Raw genomic sequence first — 25,224 nt, forward strand, 5'->3', positions numbered from 1 at the left:
AGTTCAGGCGCATCAAAGAGTGAGTTGAGAATTTTAAATAGGACTAGAAGGGCAGATTTATTTTGACGGTCTTGAAGAGAAGATATATTTAAACTAGTTTCTAACTCATTATACTTATATTGGTCTCTGGATAAGCCCAACCTCCAGCATATCTTTCTCAAAAATCGACGTTGAACTGATTCAATATTCTTTATGTGAACGTCATAATATGGAGACCAGATAACAGAGGAATACCGTACCTGTACAATTTAAATTAAGGCCAATGCCGGCGTTGCGACTAGCGACCATGAATTATTCACAGATTTTAAAATTGTAGCTATTAATAATTCTAAAAAGACCGTTAACATCGTAATATTATTTAACTAGGTTTTGAATGTATTAACATATGTTTAAACAATCAAACTTCTTACCAAGCCCTCCCCTATACCATCTCCCCTATAAATGTGCATACATTTTTACTTACGCACCCACACACACGCACCCTCGCCCACATTCACACAAGAATATACACATCCTTTCACATATGCACATGCACAAATGAACGTAAACGTCGCACACACACGCTTATGTCAATTTTATTTTCCTATATTATGTATCATTAAATTTGCTATAGTATTGTTTACATATTTCTACTTATTCTTATCCTTAATAAAATAAAATAACCATCAGATCTATCCATTTTCTCCATTTTTATTCGAAAATTATAATGATAATTTATGTAAAATGGTTCATAACGTGCTACCGAAAATTAAACCAAATTTCCGTTGAAATTTTTTATCTAAATACAACAAAATCAGTATTGTATTTGCACAGAACGGTAGGATTCCCAAATGCCTTGTTGTAGATAATATATATTTATTTGTGCACATGTTATTTATTTTATTCTTACTGTTTTTATAAAGTACTGAATCGGTAACATTTGAATCTGTGAAACACATTGAGTAAAAAATAAAAAATAAAATATTAAATTTATATTTGAAGCACTGTCTTTGTGGTTATTCATGATAATAAAATAAATATAAAAGTACAATGTTTTTAACCACCTTTTTTTTCTATCGACCAGTTTCAAAGGTACACAAGCTTCTAATCGTAAAGATCGTATCCATCTCACTCCACACCTCCTATCTTTACAAAAAGAACAACATGACAAAAAGACTGGACTATACTAGCTCCAAATGTTTCGATTTAATGTTCAGTAAACACTGTTGGAAGTAAAATAGGATAAGATTAATTTAATTTAGTTAATTATACTTTCATAAAGAAGCTTGTGCAGCTTTGAAACCGGTCGAAAGAAAAAAAATGTAATGTTTGGTGCCTTTTTTGAAAATATCAAAATGAGTCTTGCGTCAGCCTCATCCTGCGTTTAAGCGTATTTTCTTGGGGTAGTGCCAGTTCCAGTTGCCAGTTGCCGCGTAGTTATCCTAGGGGATGGACGTTAGCACCCCTCTACAATATACCGACAGTATTATCGAGGCCACACGACGCCTTTGTTACAATAAACCGTCTATTTCTGAATTAAAACACAGGCTTTTAACGCTGACAATTAACTACATCATTAACTCGTGCTTATAAATATAATTTTAATATTTTAAATATTAGTAAATAAGTGAACATTGGACTATAACATAATCTCTCAATCCGAGCTGTCATATGCTACAATTATTTGGATTATATCTGTTGATTCATTATTACATATGTAATGATTAAACAAGTGATCAAATATAATTTTTAATTCAATGAAACTACATTATTTACCGATCTCTCTGAAAAAATACCATTAGAGCCGCAAACTTTTAACGTGTACTTTAACCCAATTAAACAATATATATTAAATTGATTATAATTTTAATAAACCTATTTGCCCATATTTACATCTTTTGATTTGATAAAGCATATTGCATATTGATTATTTTGTATATATTTTATCGTGTTTATATTGTCTTTTCTCATTTCTGGAATCGGTGATAAGATAAAGCATGATTAACGTAGATCATAAACAAAATAAGGCATTAAAGTGGATATAATCAGTCGAGTTAGAATATCCACTGATATTACATGCTAAATCAGTAACCCACGTTTTTTTAATTGTCAATTTGAATCGGGTTGTGGTCCCGTGGCTAGTGTTGCGGACTCACGGATCAGAGGTCCGAGGTTCGAACCCCACTCTGGCCCACCTTGATTTCCATTTTCTAATAGTGAGTTATTTACAACTTGTTGAAAATGGCCACAAAAATTTTAATATTTGGGTAAATTATAAGAACGCTGATATTTTATTTTTTTTAAGTTACCGAAAAACAAATATTACGTAAATTAGTAGTTTAATATTGAGTGAATAATGTGTTGCTAATTTTTCAGTTATTAAGTGAATAATGTGTTGTTTATTTTTTATTTATTATTTACGTCTGATTTAGACGACTGTTCTTGTTAAGTGAATTTTACAAGCCATGAATTCAAGAATATCCAGCTCAATAAGTTTAATTTGATACAAATTGTATAATGTCCAAAACCCTCAACGCCTACAGAATGTAAGTAAAATTATTGAAATATTTTATTGTTTGATATTGGTTTTAATTTTTTTTTTCATTTAATTAATAACCAACCAACCCATTCAAAGAAATTTAATAATACCCAGGCATGGATGAGTTTAAGCTTAACAGCTCATGGCTAAGAGAACTGTGATCGAGCGCAGAGCTTTGCACTTCATCAATGAGAAAATACCAGATCTTGACCTTCCCAGAAGTACTCGCACATGGTGCAGTGCAGCCTAAACAGGGTCATGATGCACAAATAGGGGAAGATACCCTCATCGGTTTGTGACTATGGTGTCGAAAGGCATACCATCAAATATACCGTTGAAGATTGCCCAGCAAGACGCTACCCTGGTGATCCAGCGGACTTCCTGACTACGGTTTCTGAATCGATAGAATGTCTGACTGGCCTAGATCTAGACCTGTTAATTTTATTATGTTTTTCTCATTTTCATGTTTTTTGTTTCTTGCCATACGCTAAATAAATAATGTGGTATGATTTAATCCCATATCATACCGTCTGATTAAATTTGATTTTACTTAATAAAATGTATACAGGGTGACCGGAACTGAGCCCGCCATAGCGAATTCGCACATAGAGAAGGTCATTTGCTAATTATTGGACCTTACTTTCCTTAGCTAAAGTTTTATAGTTTGGGAGATATGTATGTCAATTTTTATACTTAATTGAGATTTTTCCAAAATTTGACCTTTAAGCATTCAGAACTTTTTTTTTTCGTTATTTTAGTATTTTTTTTTATTATTCGTTGGTAGTCATGAACATTTGTGATTAAAATACGCCTGTATTTCCCTCAAACTAGGGAAAAAATAAGATATTACGCTTTAAAAAAAAGGTGATGAACTAGAGAACTAACTTAGAGTAGAATAAATTACCGAAAATAACTGTAAACCAAATGTTTGAGTTTGCTGTTTATTATATTGATGTTCCATATATTTATTTTTAAAATTATTATTATGTTTCTGATCCTAAATAATATTTGTGGTGATATAATCGTACGTCTGTGTTAACTAATTATTCGTCCGAACTCAATGCAGGACTTTTGGTCCCATGGAGTTGGGATCTATGCCTCAAAAAATGTGTGATAAACTGTAACTACAAGTAAAAAATAAATAAGTATTTTTTTAAAGAAGTATTAAAAGTACTGGAAGTATTATAGGTCGGATATATTTTATGAAGTTATTACGGTTACATTATCTTTTTGCTTTCATTTTGTTCATTAAATTAACAAAAGATTATAAATTCGTTGGCTTTCGTAGTAATTTTTTAAAAGTTGGTGATAAAGGGGAAATCTTAGGAAAATGTTTTCATTAATAATTTACCAACTGAAAGCTGAACACCACTTCCTGTTTCATGCAAAGGCCTTTTCGTAGCTTTAATAAATTAGCGTAGCCCTTGAGTAAAATTTTGTGGCCAGCTTAAAAAGTTTGTCTTCCAACTTCCGACCTAATCTCGACCACCGAATAATTTTAGCATACTGAAATATACTCTCACTTCTAATTAAGTCGCGATTTTGAATTAACAGTACAATATATTATTTATTATATATCTATTTCTATTATCTATTTATTATGTTATATCGCATCTAAAAGTTTTCTGGGTGTTGATAATATTGTCCATTTTATCGTTTTTTTTGTTGTTGCTTGCTTCTTGCGGTGCCTTGTCAGGCCGCCCTGACGTTGGCGATCACTACAGCGAAAGTATCTCGGTCTTGCGCTACTCTTATATACCGCAGCCTGGAAAACTGCTTATGGGATGTACTCACCATAGTGAGTCTTGGGAAAATATGACCAGCGTGGTTTCCCGCTGCCTTCTCTGGTGGATTTTTCTGTCGGGACTACCTTCTCTTAGCTGGTTGGTTATGGTTCGGTGGCGCCAGAAACTCGCCCTTCATCCTTTTTTTATCTGCTGTGATCACACCGCTATGACTGTGATCCCAACGCCCAGGGTTCGCGATTTGGACGCTAACGAGTCGGACTAGTCCGTAGTGTTGCCGGTGGAATGCAACTGGACGTTCGCAGCATTTTATAGAATCACACCCTCCAGTAAGATGTGACTCACTGCGATCCTACCGACAGTTCGAACCTATGCATGCTGCAAATATGAAATATTGTTTATACCAAATTAATTTAAGAGTCCTTCTCACTAGGGAAACCTGTTCTTAAGAGGAATGTACAATCTGTACATTGTTAAAAAAAATTTTTTTACAAATTTCACATGTCATTCAAATATATAAATATATATTTTTCTATCCTATTGTTCTTCAGCCAGATTTTGATTTCTCTTTAACTTTCCGAGCCTGAACGTGAAAAAAATCCGCGTGTTCTTGAGTGTGGTACCAGGAACAGCCCCCCAGCTAAAATGCTATAAATACGACTTTGAAAAAAATTCATGTCATGGCAGTGTTTATAAATCTGTTTTACAATATTTTGAGTTTTCTGCAAAATTCATATATTTTATCATAAAATACAGTTGCGAGAGGATACTTTAATATAATGACGACGCGCTGTTATCACTGCGACACGTTCAACAGCACTGGTGCAAATTATCGCTACGCGTTAACGAGGTGGTACAGCGGGGAGTTGAGAGGGGAATACATAAAATGTAAAGCACGAAGTCCGTATTTTCGTAGTTACGGCTGGAAAAAAGCCACTAAACAGCAACAAGCACACGTTCAAGCTGACCGATAAATCAAATATTATTTCAGTTCAGTGCCAGAATTTAGTTTAGTGTTTCGTGACCGTAGGATTTCTCTTACTAAAGTCTTTTCCAAATTGTAATGTGTATGTTATTTTCACATGACTTTTTTCTATTTAATTTATATGTTTTGTATATTTTGTTGTGTTGAGGACGAATTGGATGCATTTTCTTTAACATTCTCAATGTTATTAAAAAATAATCAAATGAAAAACGAGGGCCTCGTGCTGGTGGAGATATTCTGGGTTGTTCTGCCATGTGTTAATGTTAATAGACTGATCTGAAATATTGGCAATGTTGGCATGACCACTCAAAAATGCTATCAACGCCACATTTTTTTTCGAACCAATCTGGTGAAAATAAAAAATGATTTGTAATTACACTCGGTTAATTTTCCCCGAACGCTCAAGGTTAAGATTACGAATACGCGAGAATAGCAAGTAGCGTGATTTGGAGTAATTTCCAACAAAATGGGCCAGTTTAGAAGTAATCGATATAATTTGTTTAAACCTATTACCAGGTTACATTATTAGTACGTTTGTACGATATTTTTAATTGTTGAAGAAACCGCACAGTAATCAATTTAATGTTTTACTATCGGAGTTTATAATCGTTCTCCTTGAGAAGCACCCCAAAGTATTAATCGGCATGTGTAGGTACGCTTTAAATGTTTTTCTTCTACTAACGATAAATCAATGAAGAAGTTCGGTGATACGGGAAATTGGATATAAACAATATTGTCTTGTACGCGGTAAAAAACAAAGCATTCAATTGCAGGACGAATTTTCTCGAAAATGTGTAAAAACATAAATAAAAATGAACCACGTCACAGTTTTCTAAGAATCAACGAGAGGCTTTACTGACATACTGCATTAAGCGATTAAAACAAGTTGTGGGATAATCGCATTTAAGGCTCTTTTATTATTTCAAATATTTAAAAATATAGGTGCAAGATATCGATTTCAAATTTTATGCTATGCCTACAAAAAAAAAACTGGGAGAAATAATGCGTTGAAAAAAGGTTCAAATGCGATTATCCCGGAACTTGTTTTAATTACTTAATGCATTCTGTCAGTAAACCCTCGATGTGTTGCGATTGATTTCTGGATTCCGTGAAACCTTTTTTTTATCCATATTGATTGTATTTCAATAGCTACGGGGCTCTACTTTAAATATCAGGATAACTCACCGATGAGAACTAGCGACGTTACGGGTGGAGTAATTTAAAAATTACTAAACATGAAAAAGTCGTAGCATACGATACATAAAAATATTTTTCATTTTTTTTAGTTCGATAGTTTGTTAACAAATAAAGAAATATCTTTTAAAAAACACTGAGCTTTCGCATAATGCGGTTTTTTTTCAATGAAATCTAGGATCTGGTAATAATAAACAGACAATAATTGTCATCAGAATATGAAATACAGTAGGACATCGCTAATCCGGATCCCCACTTATTGGATGATCGCGGTAATCCGGACGCATCGGATGGGGCGGGAAATCGTGTTTCGTCAAGTCGTTGCTTCCTAAAAAGTTTCACTTTGGAATGGGCTTGAAGATAACGAATTTGAAAGCTTTTTTTTCCATCGACTAAGATACCGCACAAAATAAAGTTAGAAAAACATGAACAGAAAATTTTTCTTTTGATAATAAAATATTTTTCTAAAGTTGTTTAACTTATATGTATTTTATTCATGTTTTGTGGTAATGTGCCAAGGTACTGTTTTTTGCCTCTCCGGTTTGCCGAGGCTTTACTGTAATATTAATTTTAATTTTAGTATTTCAACTTTTTGATTCCTATTTTACCACTAAACGTTTTGCCTTTCTTAAAAATAATTATTCAATTCAATACGCGATTGACGAAAAAATACATTACAACTAATGTAAAAAACATTTTTGAGGGGGTATATCGATGTCTAATCATTAACAGGGTGTATGATCTGTCATTAGCTGGTTTAAATGGCAATTTTACACACTGTGTAACATTCACCTTTCACTGGATTTTCGAACATCCGTATTTATTAAACCACCCTTTGAATTTTTTTAAATTTTCTATTTTTAAAGGTTCGTTTTATTATTATATCCATTTATGAATTTTATATGATTTGCATAATCGTGTCATATTGCGACTCACGTGACTACCCCCATAATTCCTAATGTCAAAAAGATGAACCTATGTTTTCGTGTTATTGGTACAACGTAAATGGCTTTCCGATGTTTTAGTATTAATAACATAAATTATTATTAGATTTGTACAAAATAATAGGGTAATTTCACAAGTCGGGAATAACGTTAAAATATAATATATATTTAAATCCGATTTTTACGATTATAATCATTTAACTATTAATGTATTCAGAACAAGTTTTATCTATAATTTTCGGGTTTAAAAATGAGCACATTCAAAACGGCCCACAGTTGGCATCACGTCATTTTGACGTCACGTATTATGACTGCCGACTGCGCTTCCAATAAACATTGCTTACAAGTTTGGCGCCAAAACGTCATACGTGCCGTTTGTCTCGCAGGGCGCGAAAGTCTCGTAGGGCGCGAAAGTCTCGTTTTCGGGTAATTAAAAATATGTATATTAAAAACTTTTCAAGAAAAATTATCCGACGTCGCACGAAAAAAATATTAATATACTAATAATATCATCGTTATTTTTTGCTTATTTAAAAACAAAAATAATTAAAAAACATGACAAGACCAAATTGCTTGATTACAAATAGAAATCTTGTTTTTATTTTGAATTATGCAAATAATAAGACATGGGATTGTTCGAATGTTCATACATTCGTTTGAAAATGCCCTAAAAAGGCGAAATAATTGTCACAGAAATTTTTGTTTTTATATCGTAAAAATAAAATGAAGTGATGTTCAGTAGACTCAAATCAGTGTTTGATTTTTATAATTAAATATAAATACGGGGTTCTAAAAATCAATAAAAATGCCAAATCAATAAATAAAGAAAACAGTATGGTTTGAAACCCGTTTGATTTAAGATTAGGGCGTCGCCATTTGATAAATCAATAAAAAATATTTTAACTAAAACAGAATGTTAGAAATACTTATCGATTATCAGTATTCCATCCAATACCAGTTCAAACATTAACAACAGCGTATTTCCCTATACGAATTTTTTCTGTCATATCAGCTAGCTACGATTGTTTGCGAGCATCTCAAGATAATCAAAATATAGAATGCATTTTTTAAAGAAAATCACGTTAATGATGATAAATCGTGTTTCGCGCCACACAAAAAAGCCTGTATGACTGTGCTAAGAGGTCTGAACTGTCAACATATCTGTACGCGAAAAGAATAACGAAATGATATTAAAAAATCGAGTTTTGAGCTAATTATGCCGAGTTGTTGTCGAAATGAGCCGCGTTAAAAAAATAAATTGACTGTGATAATTTTTTAAAATAGGACAAATGACATGATTTATTATTTGAAACTTTTGGCAAGAACTGATATAATAAGTTTATTTGCCTGACCTGCATTTTTTCCCATTCCGTTGTTCGTTTTGTCCACAGATATAAATGTGTTCGTCGTGTATTCTCGAAAATCATTTTCAATTTATCTTAGACCAGTTGGTTGAATCAACAATATTTTAAGCATGTCAAAATGTTTCTTGAAAAGTGATGGATTTTACCATGTAGGGAGTTCTCAAAATTGATAGAATATAAGTCACGATATTATGAGAAGGGTATATTATGGAACTCTAAGCATTAATAAGTCAAAATGTTTCCTTTCTGATGTAACACCTGTTAATCTTGATAAACTCCCTAGGGCCTAGGAAGTAATATCCAGTACGTGGACATAGTCAACATTTCAGAGTAATAATTCTCTAGAGAAGCCTTTAAGCTCTGTTGCATAGAACAAAATCGTTCCAAATTTTTGGTTTGGTTTTAGTTTGGTTTTTAGTTTAACAACGAACGTGTAATGAACGGTTTCGGTTTGCGCTTGCAATTCTCAACGCAAGTACACACGGCCCGTTGTATTGCTGTAATCTGTAGCTAAGTTCGTGGTCATCGAATGGTTTTTTTCCGTATGAGCGACTATATAACATTATTTCAAAATAGTGTTAAATAAAAATTAGTAAAATGTAGTTCCACGAAATGTCAGTAGGGAAACTCAGTCAAATGTTTTTTTCGTGTGGCCGTTTTGTACAAGTCTCGCAAACATAACGATTTCATTTGTCCATAATAACGTCGTGTAAATTGTGTTTATTTTGTGTCCAGTTGTTACGTGTAGGTCGGGTCATGTTACAAATCCCAGAAAGAAATTGGTGCAAAATGTCACCATTTCGGAATTGGGTTAAACCCACGGCCACGGCAGGCCAAACAAAATGAAGAACGCAAGGAAATGTTACTTTGCCGGAACGGGCAAGAAAATTGGGAAAATTAATTTTTAGTACATAATGCAGTTTCTTTAGCTAAACGTCAAAAGTCCCCGTCTTCGTTTCCGGCAATAAGTAGTTTTTCCTCTTTTAAATTTAACCCGCTTGCATAAATTTGTGCATTTTAACGAAAACCCAGAAAATATTAAACTTAATTTTTTAAGCGTAATTTGTTAAGTGCAAATGAGGAAGTTCATTGGTTTTTTAAAATTTTTAAAAATTTGTTAATAGACTATTAAACTAAACATTTTTTTATTTTTTATAGATGCTCAAATATGGGCAGAATGGTGAATGTTACACAGTGTGTAAAGTGGCCACTTAAACCAGCCATTGACAGGTCATAAGCCCTGTAGATGCCTAGACTTCTATATTACCTTATCTTAATTGTTCTTCATCTCTGTTGTAATATGTAAACAGCTCCCCAGGGAGTTGAATCCAGTCCTTGTCTACAAAAATTTGGACAAACTCAAAATATTATATTTTTTTCCGACAGCCTTCGACCATCTGCCGCATGTTTTGCACATAATTCAACTGTAGCCCGGATGGCGCATTGCGAACGCGGAAGTGGATACGTTCTCTCAGATCGCCTTGAGAATAATGTCAGACACTCTCAACTGATATCAAAAGGGAATTTTCCGTACAACGCTCGCCAAAAATGTGAAAAGTTTCACTACGAACAGCATTTATATTTTTAAGAGAAACTTCCCTTTTATACGTGGTGGCATTTCAACACGAATTTATGCACGTGTTGAAAATTCTGTCAGAATTGTTTTTTTACTTCGTAATAAATTTTAAATTTATTCTAATGTAAACCAGAGATCGTTCAAACAAATTTAACAGTTATATTAAAACAGTTATTCTCTAGAAACAGCTGAAACTGTAACTATAATGGAAAACTAGTCAGCGTTTTATTAATATACCAATTAAATTGTTTCTCTTAAGTAAAGTAAAGTAAGTGTTAGCCAGTGGCGAATGGTGGTTTTATTTACAGGTAAGCCATAAAAAAATATCATATATTTGTGCCTACATAGAAGGTACATAATATAATGTAAGTAATATATACTACAAATTGATATTTGTCTGTGGTTCTGTGTGATACAACAACTCTCATCCATGAAATCAACTCAAACGACGTAATTCGTGATATATTATATTATATAGATATATTATCCATTACTTTAATATATAATTCATTAAAAAATAAATAAAAGATAGCACTACGAATTCAGTCGATATTAAATATTCAGTTGAAATGTCAACTGGCCGAATTGCTCTAGAAATTAATAGTGCGAAAAACGGCCGCGTCGAGCGCCATAAGTCCTGTAATATGACGCATGAAAGTAAATGGTCTTATGTCAAAAGTACCATCTCAAAGAAAAATAACCCTTAAGAAATAATGTTTGAAATACTGTTTTTCAAATCAAGAATCTTCAAATAATTTGTGTAATCTGCATGTTTAATTAATCTAGGAAATGAAACCCGCACTAGGGTTAAGACATTCAGAATATAATATAGTTATTTTTATGAAAAAATAAGCTGGAATAATCGGCTAGTTTCTTGGCTCACCGCAGGCGCTGGGCGCGCTTTATTAATATTAATATTGAAATGATTTAAAATAAATTGTAATTATTTATTTGTTTTTCTGTAAATAAAATAACAGTAAAAAAAATTTATGGTTAGTCAAATATAATGGTAAGCTGCGCATAATCGCTTCTGTACACGGTTCGCCCTGGCTAAAAGCATATATTATCATTATCGCAAAGTTGATTTTTAACTATAAATAGCTAGCTTTATAGTTTTTCCAACATCTCTCTTAATACCTTTTCAGATTCATGTTTTCTGAATACCTAAATTTACCTAAATCAATACATACGTTCATTTAATCAATACATACGTTCATTAAATCAATACATACGTCCATTGAACCTTCAAATTACTTCTACGGTAAATAAATTATTTTTCGAGAGTATATAAATTATTCCCTCTCACTCAAATATGAGGAGAGCACACCGTCAACACTGCAATATCGTATTTTGTATTTTAGCATTTCTAGCACCCACTTTAAACCTCATACATTTTTTCTTATGTTTCTATCCAACCCTACAACATAGTTACTTATTAACGACTCCTTTAACGTATTACTCCTTCGAAAAAATTGATAAAACTCAAAAAATACAATTTTCAGCAGGATCAAAAATGTACAACTTATTATGTTTTCGGTATTCTCTTTGATTAACGTTTATACAAATACTATGACAAATGTTTTTAGAAATGTAAAAAAATGATTTTGGAATATAATTTACCCGTTTCAGTATCCTTAAAAAAATTGTAAGTTCATACAAGATTTTTTTGATTTAAAAAAAACTGACTAATATATCAACATTTAAAAAAAAAAAAAATGTTACAACGCGAAAGACTTTTAATAGTAACATAATTAAATATGCAAATATTTATCGCATACAAGTCAAAATGAACCCCTATTTTGTCAACCTTCAGTAAGACAGTTAACATTTCGCTTGTGAAATACCGTTATAGCTTGATATTTATCTCCGTTTAATAAATATTTATGTACTGATCACGATAAAAAATACCACTTTTGAGATGAAAAAGTAAAGTATCGTAATGTATGACAAATCACTTCTAAAAAATAACAATTTATATTTTTTGCTGTCACAGCTTTTTACAGTCGACGTGCGTCCAAATATTAAGCTAAATAATAAACCGTTACAACTATATCACGCGGCAGTCTGAAGAGGTACAATAATTACAATGACTATTATTTATTCAATTAATTGTTAATTTTAAAGCGCCATTTTTGTGAAAATTATCTCAAGGGTGCTGTACAATAAACGTCTAAACTTATTTTGCGGTTATGTTAAATTTCAATAATAATAGAAGCCAGATTACAATGCTGTATGTTATTTTGTACCGAACTAACTTAAATAAAATATTTCAAATATAGCCACTGTGTCATTCTTTTCAAATTTCCTTAAAGGAAAAAACGGAAATCGTGCTCTGCTTTTGTTGACAATTTTCTTTCTCGAAACCCATTATAAACGTTCGCCTGCGTCCTTAGGGATTTTTTTCGCGAGAATTTAATCATGTATTAATATGTTGTTTCATAAATGTTCCCTTGTTTTGCCATATCCGTTGGCTTGAGTGACAACTAATTATAAATTCTTTTTACCCCCTCAAAAGTATACAACCGTTTATAAATAAACGTATTAGATTGCTAATTTATGTTTTTATTTAAAATAAATAAATAAAATGTTACATAAGTTTTTAACTTAGAGGAATAGAGGGAAGATTCAACCCAAAATCAGAAAATGAACTTGCCATAATAAAACTGCACAATATTATTGAACAGACAAAAGAGAATTATTTTTTCTTTTAGCATTTTTCCGAATACTACATATTTATGTAATATCCACAAAAATACCTCAAGTGAATATTCGTAATATTTTTTGTTTGGTTTTAGTTTTAATTTGTAAGTTGGTTCACTTTCTTTTTTTTTTTTTTTAAAGGTGTTTTCGATGTGTTTAATTCACGAAAATGCATCATTTACTTTAAAAAAAATTAAGTGGTTGGTGTTCAACCCTTAGTGTGGTTTCTCCTGCCTTCTTTCCTATAAATTAGTAATAAAATATTATATAGCTGGGTAAACATGGGGACAAGTCTTTGCAAAATTTGATTTATTTTATCAATATCTTGATAAGATAATTTAAGTGTTGATTAAAATTGATTTAATTAAATTGCTTGATAACTTTGTAACTTAACCGCATTGTACTAACCAGCAATTGCGTAAAATAAATCAAAGCATGTTAACCCTTTGGTGGCTATGTCACATGAGTCTACATATAAGGGTACTGATACCCTCATATGTAGACGATGTAGACTCTTCAAACTTAGAAATCTTCACCAAAAACGGAAAATTAGTTATTGATGCCATAATAAATTATACATAAAAATCTACCTACCCAAATAATTGCGTTATTCAAAACCGTCTCTAAATCTTGCAAAAACAGATTTCAATTGAACGTATTTATGCAGAAAGCAGCCAGTCCACAATTTTTGAAAAAATGAGATATTGGTGTTATCGGGTGCAGTAAGATTAATTCTATGTTCTGTCAAACCAGCTAGGCCGCTTTCATAGAAAAAACTGTAATAATCAATCACCTTGCGAAAATATTATTCACTAAAACTGCATTTCTCAATTTGCAGAAAATACCCACAGCACTAGAAAATGCTTACGGCATAGTATATATGCTGATGGGAATATTTATGCCCCCAGAAATCTTGTTCTCTTAAATAAATTAAAGTGGATTATAGGGAAATATAAGTTTTTTAAGAAATAAAGATTTATGAAATACTGTACCGTAAAAAAAAATTTCTTGCTAATTATTAGTAGCATAAATAATATTTTAAATTTGTAATTTTGAATTCCCGCAAAAACGGTCATTCCATTAGCCATGCCCCTAATACGTCACGATTTATGTTTATTTGTTCCTGCCATTCACACGTTTAGAACATTGTCACGTATCTTGACGTCACAACTGTCAAGGCCAAACATGTTGCGTTTTTCTAGCGACGTATTTTTTTGAAGTTCTTTTTTAAATTCATGTATGAAAACATTTCTCCACAATATCCATATTGATTTTGAATGTACAATTAATTATTCTAAATCCATTTCATATATTTTTATCGGTAATCGTAGTATGTGATATTTCCCTGTAACGTAAGTATTTGAATTAAATTCATTAATTTAAAAATACCTGTAATAAAAAACATGTTTTATTGCTGAAGTCACTTCATACATTCAAAGTTTGAATGAGGTATCATTAAATATAACATGTGGTTGTTATCTGCAAAATGCATATTTCAGATTAAGTGGTCAGCGAGACATTGAAAAATCACCAAACTTCCTTTAACACATGATTAAATTATTTTTAAAGTTATTATAATAAATTACTTAAGTGATCCTTATATAAATATAAAATAACATGTTCAATACGTAATGACACAACATACATTAAAGTTTTTCCAAGGCTTTCCTGTTTTCTGCAGAATGCACATCTTAGGTGTGTGGTCAGCCAGACTTTAAAAATAATTAAAACTGCTCAAATACATATTCTGTATTATAAAAAAACGAGTATATGCATTATTTATCATTTGTCAAAGTAAAAAATATTGCAACTGTTGTGTGGATTTTATTTTCTTCTTCTTTAGTTTCACTTTTCTATACCTGGCTGCTTTCTGTATAACTAAATTTTTTTTAAATATTAAATTTCAAAATTCTCTTTTCAAAGTTTTTTGAAAATATCTAAGCAACTCCTTCAATGGAGATTTCTAAGTTGGCTCAGAATAATATATTCTTTAATTCTATAAGCTGATTTCTGGAAGTATTTATTTATTTATTCATATAAAGACATTTTATTAGAAAATATGATCCAAATATAATGAAAGAGATCAGTTTGTATGTTCCCAAAAATTATACTATAGCGAGATCTCATGCACTGTTTTACACACTCAGAAGCCGTACAAATGCAAGACAGAATTCACCCGTGAATAGGGCAATTCGCTCGCTGAATACTTCGCGGATTATATGGATCTATTTTTCTATACATATCGGCAGTTTAGCAGTTATCTGCTTTCTATTAATTAACTTCTAACTTATGTTTACAGACTGCATTACGTAATGGGTCAAACATCCCGTAAAGTAATGCATACTACAATTAGTCAAATAAACAAATAATATAAACAAGACTTGATTTATCTCTCTGTTTAAAAAAAAGAATAAAGTCGTATTTTAATAATTTTTATAAATTATGAAAAACAGTTTTTTAACAGTATGTATTTATATTTTATTTTTATTTTTTATACTTGTATTTCAATCACTCGTCTTTTGCTTAATGTAACACAACGTTACACAACTCTCCAGAGGGATTTTTTACCACTGCCTTTAAAGAGTTAAACATTGCTTTATGCTCGTAAACCCTTATCAAATCCGCAAAACATAGCTCAGGGTTTAATTTTAAAAAAATTGCACAAATCTTTTTTATTTTTCAGAAAAAGAAATATTTGCGTTATTTCTTTATTTATTTAATAGTATAATTATACATTTTTACAATTTAAAAAAAATTCACTTGTTATATTTTTACTAAAACTAAAATCTCACCAAGCCACTTTTTGTAGCTTGTTGGTGAAGATTATATTTATACTAACTTAATAATATTATTTACATTTATAAAAACAATGAATAACAGATAAAAATTAACAGCCGGAAAGATCAGAATAAACATGTTTATACAAATAATAATATAAATCTATTTTTTAAATACAAGAAAACATATGAAAAATTAAAATATTTACACCTAAGCTACTATTCATATATAAACTCTTGATCGAGTAGCCACTCTCTTATTTTGCTCTTGTTACAATGTGAGTTAAATTTAAGTTCTTTTAGTAATAAATTAAAAATTCTAGGTACTTAATATTTGAGAGTTCTATTTCCATATTTATTACATACTTTCGGTACTACCAAGCCATCATTAGACGTGAAGCGTGTATTATGGCTATGTTTGAGAGGAAACTTGGATGTATTACTATTAAATTGTTCCAAAATGATGCAAAGCCACAGTAGTCCTCGAACAGGCAGAGTTTTGATTGTTTTGTACAGGAGATCATTATTACTTCTTTGTTCGTAAATATCTGCAGGTACAATTCGCTTAACTATAGAATACTGTAGACCCTGTATCATTTTAATATTAGTTTTAGTCGAATGTCCCCACGACTTTATATTATATCTTATTATTGATTCTACTAAAGAAAAAAATAATAATTTTAAGAGTGATTTTAGGCAAAATAAAAGATAACTTATAAAAAGTACCCACAAGAGTCCGCAATCGATCCCAAAGTTTAAATATATGACGATCCCATTTAAAATTATGATCAATAAAAATACCCGAATACTTATACTCCTCCACAAATTCTATGAGTTCACAATTACATGTGTTAGAAATACCATTATGCAAGCAATTTGTGCGATGAGCAATAATATTAGGCAAAACATATTTTTTGGCATGAGGAGATTTTATGTATAAGCATTTAGTCTTTTTTGCATGTATAATGAGACCATAGTCATGAGCCCATTTTAACAATTTATTAAAATCACTTTGCAATATCTCTTGTGATTCTAATGGGTTTTTATTGGAAATAACTAGTGCGGTGTCATCTGCAAAAATAAATCTCCTTACTTCTTTAAAGACGTTGCAAATCAAATCACTGACACATAAATTATAAACAATTTGGGACCCAAGATAGACCCTTGTGGCACCCCTGATAAACATTTCCTCGCTAAACTTAAAGAATTCTTTATTTTTATACTCATTTTCCTCCCCACTAAATAATTTGGAAAAAAAGTTAATAAATTACCCCTTATGCCAAGTGACTCTAAAATACATATTTATTTGAATGAATTCTTATGATTTACCCAAATATTTCATTTTGACAGCCGTTTTTGTTGTAAATAACTCACTATTAGAAAATGGGAATCAGGTTGGGGTAGAGTGGGATTCGAACCACGGATCTTTGGTCCGTGAGTCCGAGACAGTACCACAACCCGATTTTTTATTAAATTTTTTCATAATTATTATTAAATTTTTATTCAGTAAATATATCACAGAATATGGAAATATCAGTTTTCTTTTTAAACGTTAAAAAAATAGTAAGAGTCTATGAAATACTGTCGAGTAAAAATAATTATTTTGCTACTTATTGCATAAAAATATTTTCAAATTTGTAATTTTGAATTCCCGCAAAAACGGTCATTGCATTGGCCACGCCCTTAATACGTCACGATTCATGTTAATTTTGAACTTTGTTCCTTACCTTTCAATTTTTTTTTTAGAAAATCGTCACGAACTTCGCCGTCACAATTCTTAATGCCAAACATGTCGCGTTTTTGTAGGGACATGTTTTTTTATACAATTAATTATTCTAAATCCATTTCATATATTTTTTATCGGTATTCGTAGTATGTGATATTTCCCTATTAAATAATTCTATTTGTCGATGCGTTTTGAAGCTGCAAGACTTTTTGTGATGTTAACTATCATATTATTTTTATCATATTATGTCAATGTTATCAACTATCAAATATCTAAATTTAGTAAATGGGGTCTAGAGTTTCAACCGTCCATGCGCTCAGTAGCTGCAAGACTTGTAATCTAACTTCTAATTTTATAATTTCGTTTTTAAAATATCACTTAAACTCTAAACTTCATTGTCAAATAAAAAAAAAAAAAAAAAAAAATGTAAATAGGGGCTAGATTTCTTATTGTCCATGCGCTCTGTAGCTGCAAGACGTTCTGTTATCTAGCTCATACATATCATAATTGTAATATAACATAATTGGAGACGAGGAACTAGAATCCCAACCGTCCATGCGCTCTGTAGCTGCAAGACGTGTTGGGATATTTATTTTTTGTACAGCGCCCTTGAGGTGATTTTCACAAAAATGGCGCTATATAAATTATCCAAACATTATTATTATTATTATTATTATTATTATTACTATTATTATTATTATTATTATTATTATTATTATTAGTATTATTATTATTATTATTATTATTATTATTATTATTATTAAAGAAATCGTATTTTGAGTTTATTTAAAAATCATAAGTCGGCCACGAAACATTTTTTCTAGTCAGAGTTGTATTGTATTTCATTTTCTACTGTAAAGTATTTTTAACTTGTTTTTGTTACGCATAAAAAAAATGTATCAAATTTCTCAATACCCAAAACAAATTATGCTCGATACTGGAAATGAAAACTAACGTTTCCTGCACATTATGAGGAGCGTGTTCATGTATTTTCATAAAATTTTACCGCAGCCAATTCGTTTTTGTGGGCGCCACAAATAAAATACGGGATAATAAATACTATGTCATATATCCAACGTTAATAACTGCGTGGAAATTTCTCGAACCGGATCCCTTCGTAAGGTTTTATCCAAATTTCTGAAAATAATTCATTTTTATTTCACCACGACTCCGGGAAAACTCTAGAGTAGGTATTTTCCTATAGCAAAAACAAGATTTCTTCGCAATACTTAATACCATATTATATACATTCATGTTATTATTTTTATACAAGTAAAACGGGGGTTCGAAGCGTATGCTGTATTATGAACTGATGTTAAAAACAGTAACGTGTCTACATTAATTAGTGACTAGAAATAAGGAATTAAAATCTTAGTTTTATTTTAACGAAAGTACTGGCTTTTTATGACCCACAGTTTCCACAACGTTTGATGTGTCTCTTTGAAGAAACAGGTCTCTATTATTTTTGAATAGCGGAATTATTCACATAGAATATTTCTCATTTCTAAACATTATTAATTAAATATATATTTCTATTGCGTCATATTATACAAATTTTAAAGATATGTTACAAATATTTGTTTGTATGTATATTAGTATCTACTCGCAATTTTTATCATTACACTTACGTAACAAAAAAAAAAAATTACATCGTTATTTTTTATAGATAGCTTTTCCTGACCAGTATTTTAAGAGTGTGTTTTTATTTTACTGTGCTTATTAATATTTCAATCGCATTTCAAATCATGTGTTCGATAATGTATGTCGAACAATTACTTTAATCGAGAGAAATAAAGTATTTCTTTTGTTTCTAATTCTGCAAAAAAATAGTTAACATTTTATAAAAATCCAAGGTAAAAGCCTGTTTATAATAATTTAAGCCTCCTTTCTAATGATAATAGAACGAAAATTTCAATTACTTTTCCATGGAAAAGTTTTTGTACTTAGTTAAGCAATTTGTGTCACAAATCTTGGTTGACTAATGGAAAAAACATGTTTACATTGCAAGGGCGATTTTGAGAGCTCTATAACCTCTTGATGCCCGAGACAAATCTGGCCACTAGAAAAACTTTCATTTTCGTTACACAAAATTTAAATGTGGCAAAACGATATTTTTTTAATTTTATTTAATCACACAATTATTAAATAATTATTACGAAATTATTATTATTATATTTATTAAAAACATTTTTTTAATTTTTTTTTATTTATTTATATTATTATATTATTGTATTTATTAAAAACATATTTTATTAATAACAATGTTAAATGATCCCTCCTTAGACACCGGATCTGATATTATACCCGCTGTTAAGCTTTTAGGCGTTCACATTGACTCTGAACTTTCGCTTGAAAAGCAAATCAACAAGACAGTCAGTGCTTGTTTCTACCAGCTAAGGCAAATTAAGTGTATCCGAAAAAAATTACCTAATGAGGCGAACGCATTTGTGATATCAAGAGTCGATTATTGCTATGGAATATATGCTGGCTTACCTAAATATAAAATGGAGCCCATTCTGAATGCAGCTGCCAGGTTAATATTTGGTGTATCAAAGCACGATCACATTACACCGTTGCTTCAAAGTCTTCACTGGTTACGTTTTCCAGAAAGGGTCGAGTACAAGCTGTGTTGGTTAATGTACAAGGCGATGCATAACACGGCTCCTCAATACCTTAAGGAAATCTGCGTTCCGGACGAGCTGGCAGATAGGCGTCTCACTCTCCGCTCAGCCTCCTGTTCTGCTGTAGGGAAGGTTATACAACCCCACTCACGCAACCAGAGTTCCAAATTTGGCTATAGGGCTTTTGTAATAGCCAGACCTTTGGCGTGAAATGCCCCACCTTCAGAAGTTTGAAATTGTGCAACAAAATCCCTTTTCAGAAAAAAATTAAAAACTTATTTATTTGTGAAATCGTTTCCTGACTTGAAATATGCTACTTTTTAGATGTAATTTTTAGATGTACCATATTATGTGTATTACATGATTTGTAAAATTTGTCTGTTAGTAAATAGTAATTAAGTGTGGCTAACACTTAACAGGCTATGTAGATAGACCTTATTAAATATATATATATATATATATATATATATATATATATATATTAATTACAATGTACAGCGCCCTTGAAGTGATTACTCACGAAAACGGCGCTATAAAAATTGACGAAATTTATCATCATTATTATTAAAGATTTAAAGGATATGACAAGAAGAGAGAATAAATAACAAAGATTTAAAGGATAAACATATATACATATAAAAATCAATTATGTAATACTATAAATCAATAAAAAATATCATGAAACCCAATTTAATGATGAATATTTCGTGGGTTTATTTACTCAAATACTTTCTCACTTAAATCATTTATTTAAATAACTTTGTTACTAAACACAGAAAAACTGCATAATTGGGGTCCATTTTGAGTAATTCACACTTGACGATTTTTGACGTAAAAAATAACCATTAAAATCTGTCGAAAAAATGCTATGTGCTGCCTTTGCAGTCTAATAATATACTAAAGAGTTGTTTAAAAGTACATTTAGAGTAAAAAATCATTTTCAGTCCAAAAAAAAGTCCACATACATATGTGTACCCCCCTGGGAAGCGTATCTACGCTAGATGGTAAAGAAAAAGACGAACAAATAAAAATGATTTTCGATAGAACTAGAAGATAATATAAATTTTAAACTCAAAATAATTATATTTACTAATAAAAAAATCTCATTATAAAAAAAAAAAAAATCGATCAAACAATAATATTTTACAACATTTTGAGTTCGTCCAAATTTTTTAGACAAGAACTGGATTAAATCCCCTTGGGAATTATTAATATTAATTTTTAATTCCCTTTTTATAATATGTTCTTCATCTCTGTTGTATTTGTATATTAATATTACTAGTATTTTTATTTCGACTCCCTTAGGCATACTTTAATTTATAGATTTTAAAGTGTATCGTCAGATTAGGAGAACGAACTTTTCAGTCTAAACTATTCACACATCTTTATAGTCTAAACTAATATTTAATTAATTTAGAATGAAATAAACTGTTTATATATGATACAGACGGTCCCGGGCGTATACTGTCTAATCTGCATTTATATGGGTTTACAGGAAAGATCTATATTTTAGGAGAATTCTACTTTCTAGCTGGAAACATTCCGCAGTTTCATCATCTTTTACTATCAAAAAAGGCATATCTAGGTGGAAATATTCCTTTCGCATCACTGAAAGTATGTTGGATAGTTCGAGACAGAAAAAGAAAATCAATGTGTTGTAGATTACACTTCTCAAACATAGGGACCATCGATTTAAAAAAAACATAAATAATTATGATCTTTACTTTTGTAAAACGTACACCTTTTTCTGTACTGAAAATAATGTTCCCTTATTGATCTGCTCATGCGTGGTATCCTATTTGGAACGTTTATTTAGCTACAAATAGACATTTCTATTTATAACTTCAGATAACAAGTTTGTCGGCCTCGCGGTGTAGTGGTCAGCGCGTCTGCCTACCACGCAAGAGGCCTCAGGTTCGATTCCGGACATGGTTGGTACGAAATATTTTTTTAAAAGGGTGTTTTCACACTAGAATATTTCATAGTACCTGGACTGGTACTTGAAGCGTAAGACTGATCATCTTACCTATGACAACAAAAAAATAACAAAAAATGATCAAGATACGCTGCGATTGGTGTACCAATGCAGTGCTCTATGCACCATTAGGTGCGGAAAGGGAATGATGATGATGCTAACAAGTATAAGTGTACCTAACAATATTTTACATTCGCGTACTAGTATATCGTGACTCTACTGACAGAATGCATTAAGTCATTAAAACAAATTACGGGATAATCGCATTTAAAGCTTTTTTATTCTTAACGCATTATTTCTCCCACTATTTTCTTTTATGATTTTTTTTAAGCTTTCGAAGGGTCATCTTTATTCTAGGCATTGCATAAAATTTGAAATTAACATCTTGAACCTATATTTAAAAACATTTGAAATGTATCGTAGCTATACTGACAGAATGCAATAAGTCAACAGTCTTTATATATTTAAAATATTTTTCTAATCTGTTGAAATTAAATTTTATGCTATGCCTAGAATAAAAATTATTCTTAAAGTTTAAAAAAAAAAAAAAATTGCGGGTCGAAATAATGCGTTGAAAAAAGCTTTAAATGCGATTATCCCGTAACTTGTTTTAGTGACTTAATGCATTCTGTCAGTAAAGCCTCGATATGTACCTCGCATTATTTTTTTCCTACCTACAAAATTTCACTTTGAAGATCTCTTTACTCAATATTTAAATTACGACTTTCGTTTGCCATACCTCACTTTCGGATAGTATTGAATGTAAACTTCGCTCGATGACTAACCCACGCCTTAGTTTTCTGCTCGCGTTACCATATAAGGGTTAAGTCCTTCCCAGGGCCCCGATCACAATGAGAAGTTAACAGAGTTATCTTCGACTGTATATAAAGAAAAACCGATATTTGTGTACGGAAATGAGTATATTTGCATTTGATTTAGAAGAAAAAAATATATGCATCATAGAATTAAGAATAGTCTAGAAACCGCATACGCACATCAAACAGAAGGCGACTAAACAACTCATAAATGAGTAGGTTTTCGTTTTGACCCATTAGTTTCTTTGTAGACGTCGCTCAGTACGCAACTCCTGATTTGAATTTAAAAAATGCCGTGTTGTGTACTTTTAAAGTGTAGAAATACTGCTAGGATCTTAAAGAAACAGAATGGTATACCGTTTCATGTGTAATTAGCAAATGAATGTTTGAGTAGCAAATGCATTACTTAAACATTGAATTATTTTTCCATCTGTCAGATTGTCGAAGAAACAAAATGAATATTTCGTTAGTGTTGCCAGGGTAGTAAACTTTATTACCCTACTTTGCTAATCTAATAAGAGAAAATAATGAAAATTGGACTTCGGATTAAACATCTCTGTGGTGGACATTTGACCGACATTATCTTCAAAACATCAAATATTATTTAACAAGATATAAAAATATCCGTTTTATGTTAAATAAAATTTGTTTTATATTTTAAGTTCAAAGTTCATTAATTCAATTACTCTTATTAAATGACCCTTATCTGCTATGTTGTGTCAATCAATATTTTCGCGACACAATAAAATTTTAGAGAAATTAACAGATTGCTTTTTTTTTTACCTTACATTTGCGTTATGATTAATTTTTTTTCCCATCAAGCAACATTACGCGGCGACATCACGAATACGCGCGGCGATAGTGGGGCTAAGTGGGGGGATTTTCGGACACAGTCAGATGTTTTTAAATATGATTCTACGCTCCTTCTGGACTATTCTTAATTCTATGGTATGCATATTCCGATTTTCATACAGAAAACATAATTTTACTCTGTAGATAAAATTGAAGATTAACGTTAACTTCTCATTGTAATCGGGCCCCAGAAAATTAATCACTGTATTCTAAATCGGTAGTTTTATTCTAACAAAGTGTTCCATTACCCTAATCTGTTATACTGGTAACTGTTAAAGCCCAACGTATTTGAAAAATCATCTCCATAAACGTATACACCAGCTTGGATTAGGTTGATTTTCACTTAACGTCTTGCACGATAAAATCCAAGGCCTCGTATATGAAGAGACGGTAACAATTTATCGATTCACATACTTGACTCGAATTTTCCATATGAAAATGGAAGTATTTGTAGAGTCATTCGATGGCAATATTTTGCTGACGAAAGTTACAGAAATTTTACGATTTATAAAGAGTAAATTTGAGTTGAATGAATTATTATTGATAGGTCTCTTGCCATCTCCTTATCACCTGGCCCTGAACTCAATTTCTGACTCGACGAACACATAAATATACACGTGAAAGGTAATTCCGTCCATTTATTACGTTGTAAAATTTATATATTAATTTTAGTAATATTCATTTATATTTAACGACGACCAATTTTAAAAAAAAGTCAATGTAATTCAAACGTAATTGAAAGTGTTCATTTTTTTCCGGTTAATTAAGAAACTGACAGAAATGTGTAAATCTTGAAATCCGCTACTCACGAAATTTTCCTACGAGGACACTATTAATGTTGAGGTGAAAAATAGAGCTTAGTTCAAGGTACAAGATTATACCTATCAAGTACACTTCGACTTTAATTCATTTGGTTTTAAGCTTTGGTGTTCTTCGTTAATTTAAAAAAAAAACTTTCGTTGGGTAACCCCTTTAATCTTGGAGCAAAGCAAACAAATATATAGGTACTGTATATGAATATTTTATTTTGAACAAATGTAATCTAAAATCTATAATTTAATCTATAAAACCAAATAAATTTTCAATTCCATTAAATCACAATAAAAATGTATTATTATTATGGATAACCTATTTTCTAGACATAATGCATCAGGGGCGCTTTATAAGGTGATTCTATGAATATTGATTTAATTAAAAACGTAAGTAAAACAATTAATTTTGTCATCACAATGACATGCTACGGATTTATTCAAATTATTTAGAGAACATGTGGGTTTTAAGCTTTTTTTCTGAAACATCATTTCACACTCACAGTTGCGAATTTCTGCTGGAATAGCATTCCATGCATAGAGCCTGCCACCGCAAATGCGCGTTCACCGATTTTAGTGTGCTAGTTGCCTACAGGTATAATGACTCACTATCGCCTGAGATG

General features: G+C 31.0%; 1 protein-coding gene across 5 annotated transcripts in view; it reads left to right on the forward strand.

Annotated features, from left to right (window-relative positions):
- Klc (kinesin light chain) overlaps positions 1–25,224 on the forward strand; it is a 105,365-nt gene that overhangs the window by 14,050 nt on the left and 66,091 nt on the right. Inside the window, exon 1 of one of the 5 annotated variants that reach the window (XM_088228008.1) lies at positions 2,390–2,525. The exons of the other annotated variants lie outside the window; for them this stretch is intronic. Coding sequence (XP_088084134.1) covers positions 2,497–2,525 — 29 coding nt within the window. The 5' untranslated portion in view covers positions 2,390–2,496. Of the gene's footprint in view, positions 1–2,389; positions 2,526–25,224 lie in introns of those variants that run through there. 5 annotated transcript variants of the gene reach the window in all.

The sequence above is a fragment of the Micrasema longulum genome, unplaced genomic scaffold (assembly GCF_059751315.1).
Source record: "Micrasema longulum isolate JH-2025_06_02 unplaced genomic scaffold, ASM5975131v1 h1tg000552l, whole genome shotgun sequence".
In the NCBI taxonomy this organism is placed as follows: domain Eukaryota; kingdom Metazoa; phylum Arthropoda; class Insecta; order Trichoptera; family Brachycentridae; genus Micrasema; species Micrasema longulum.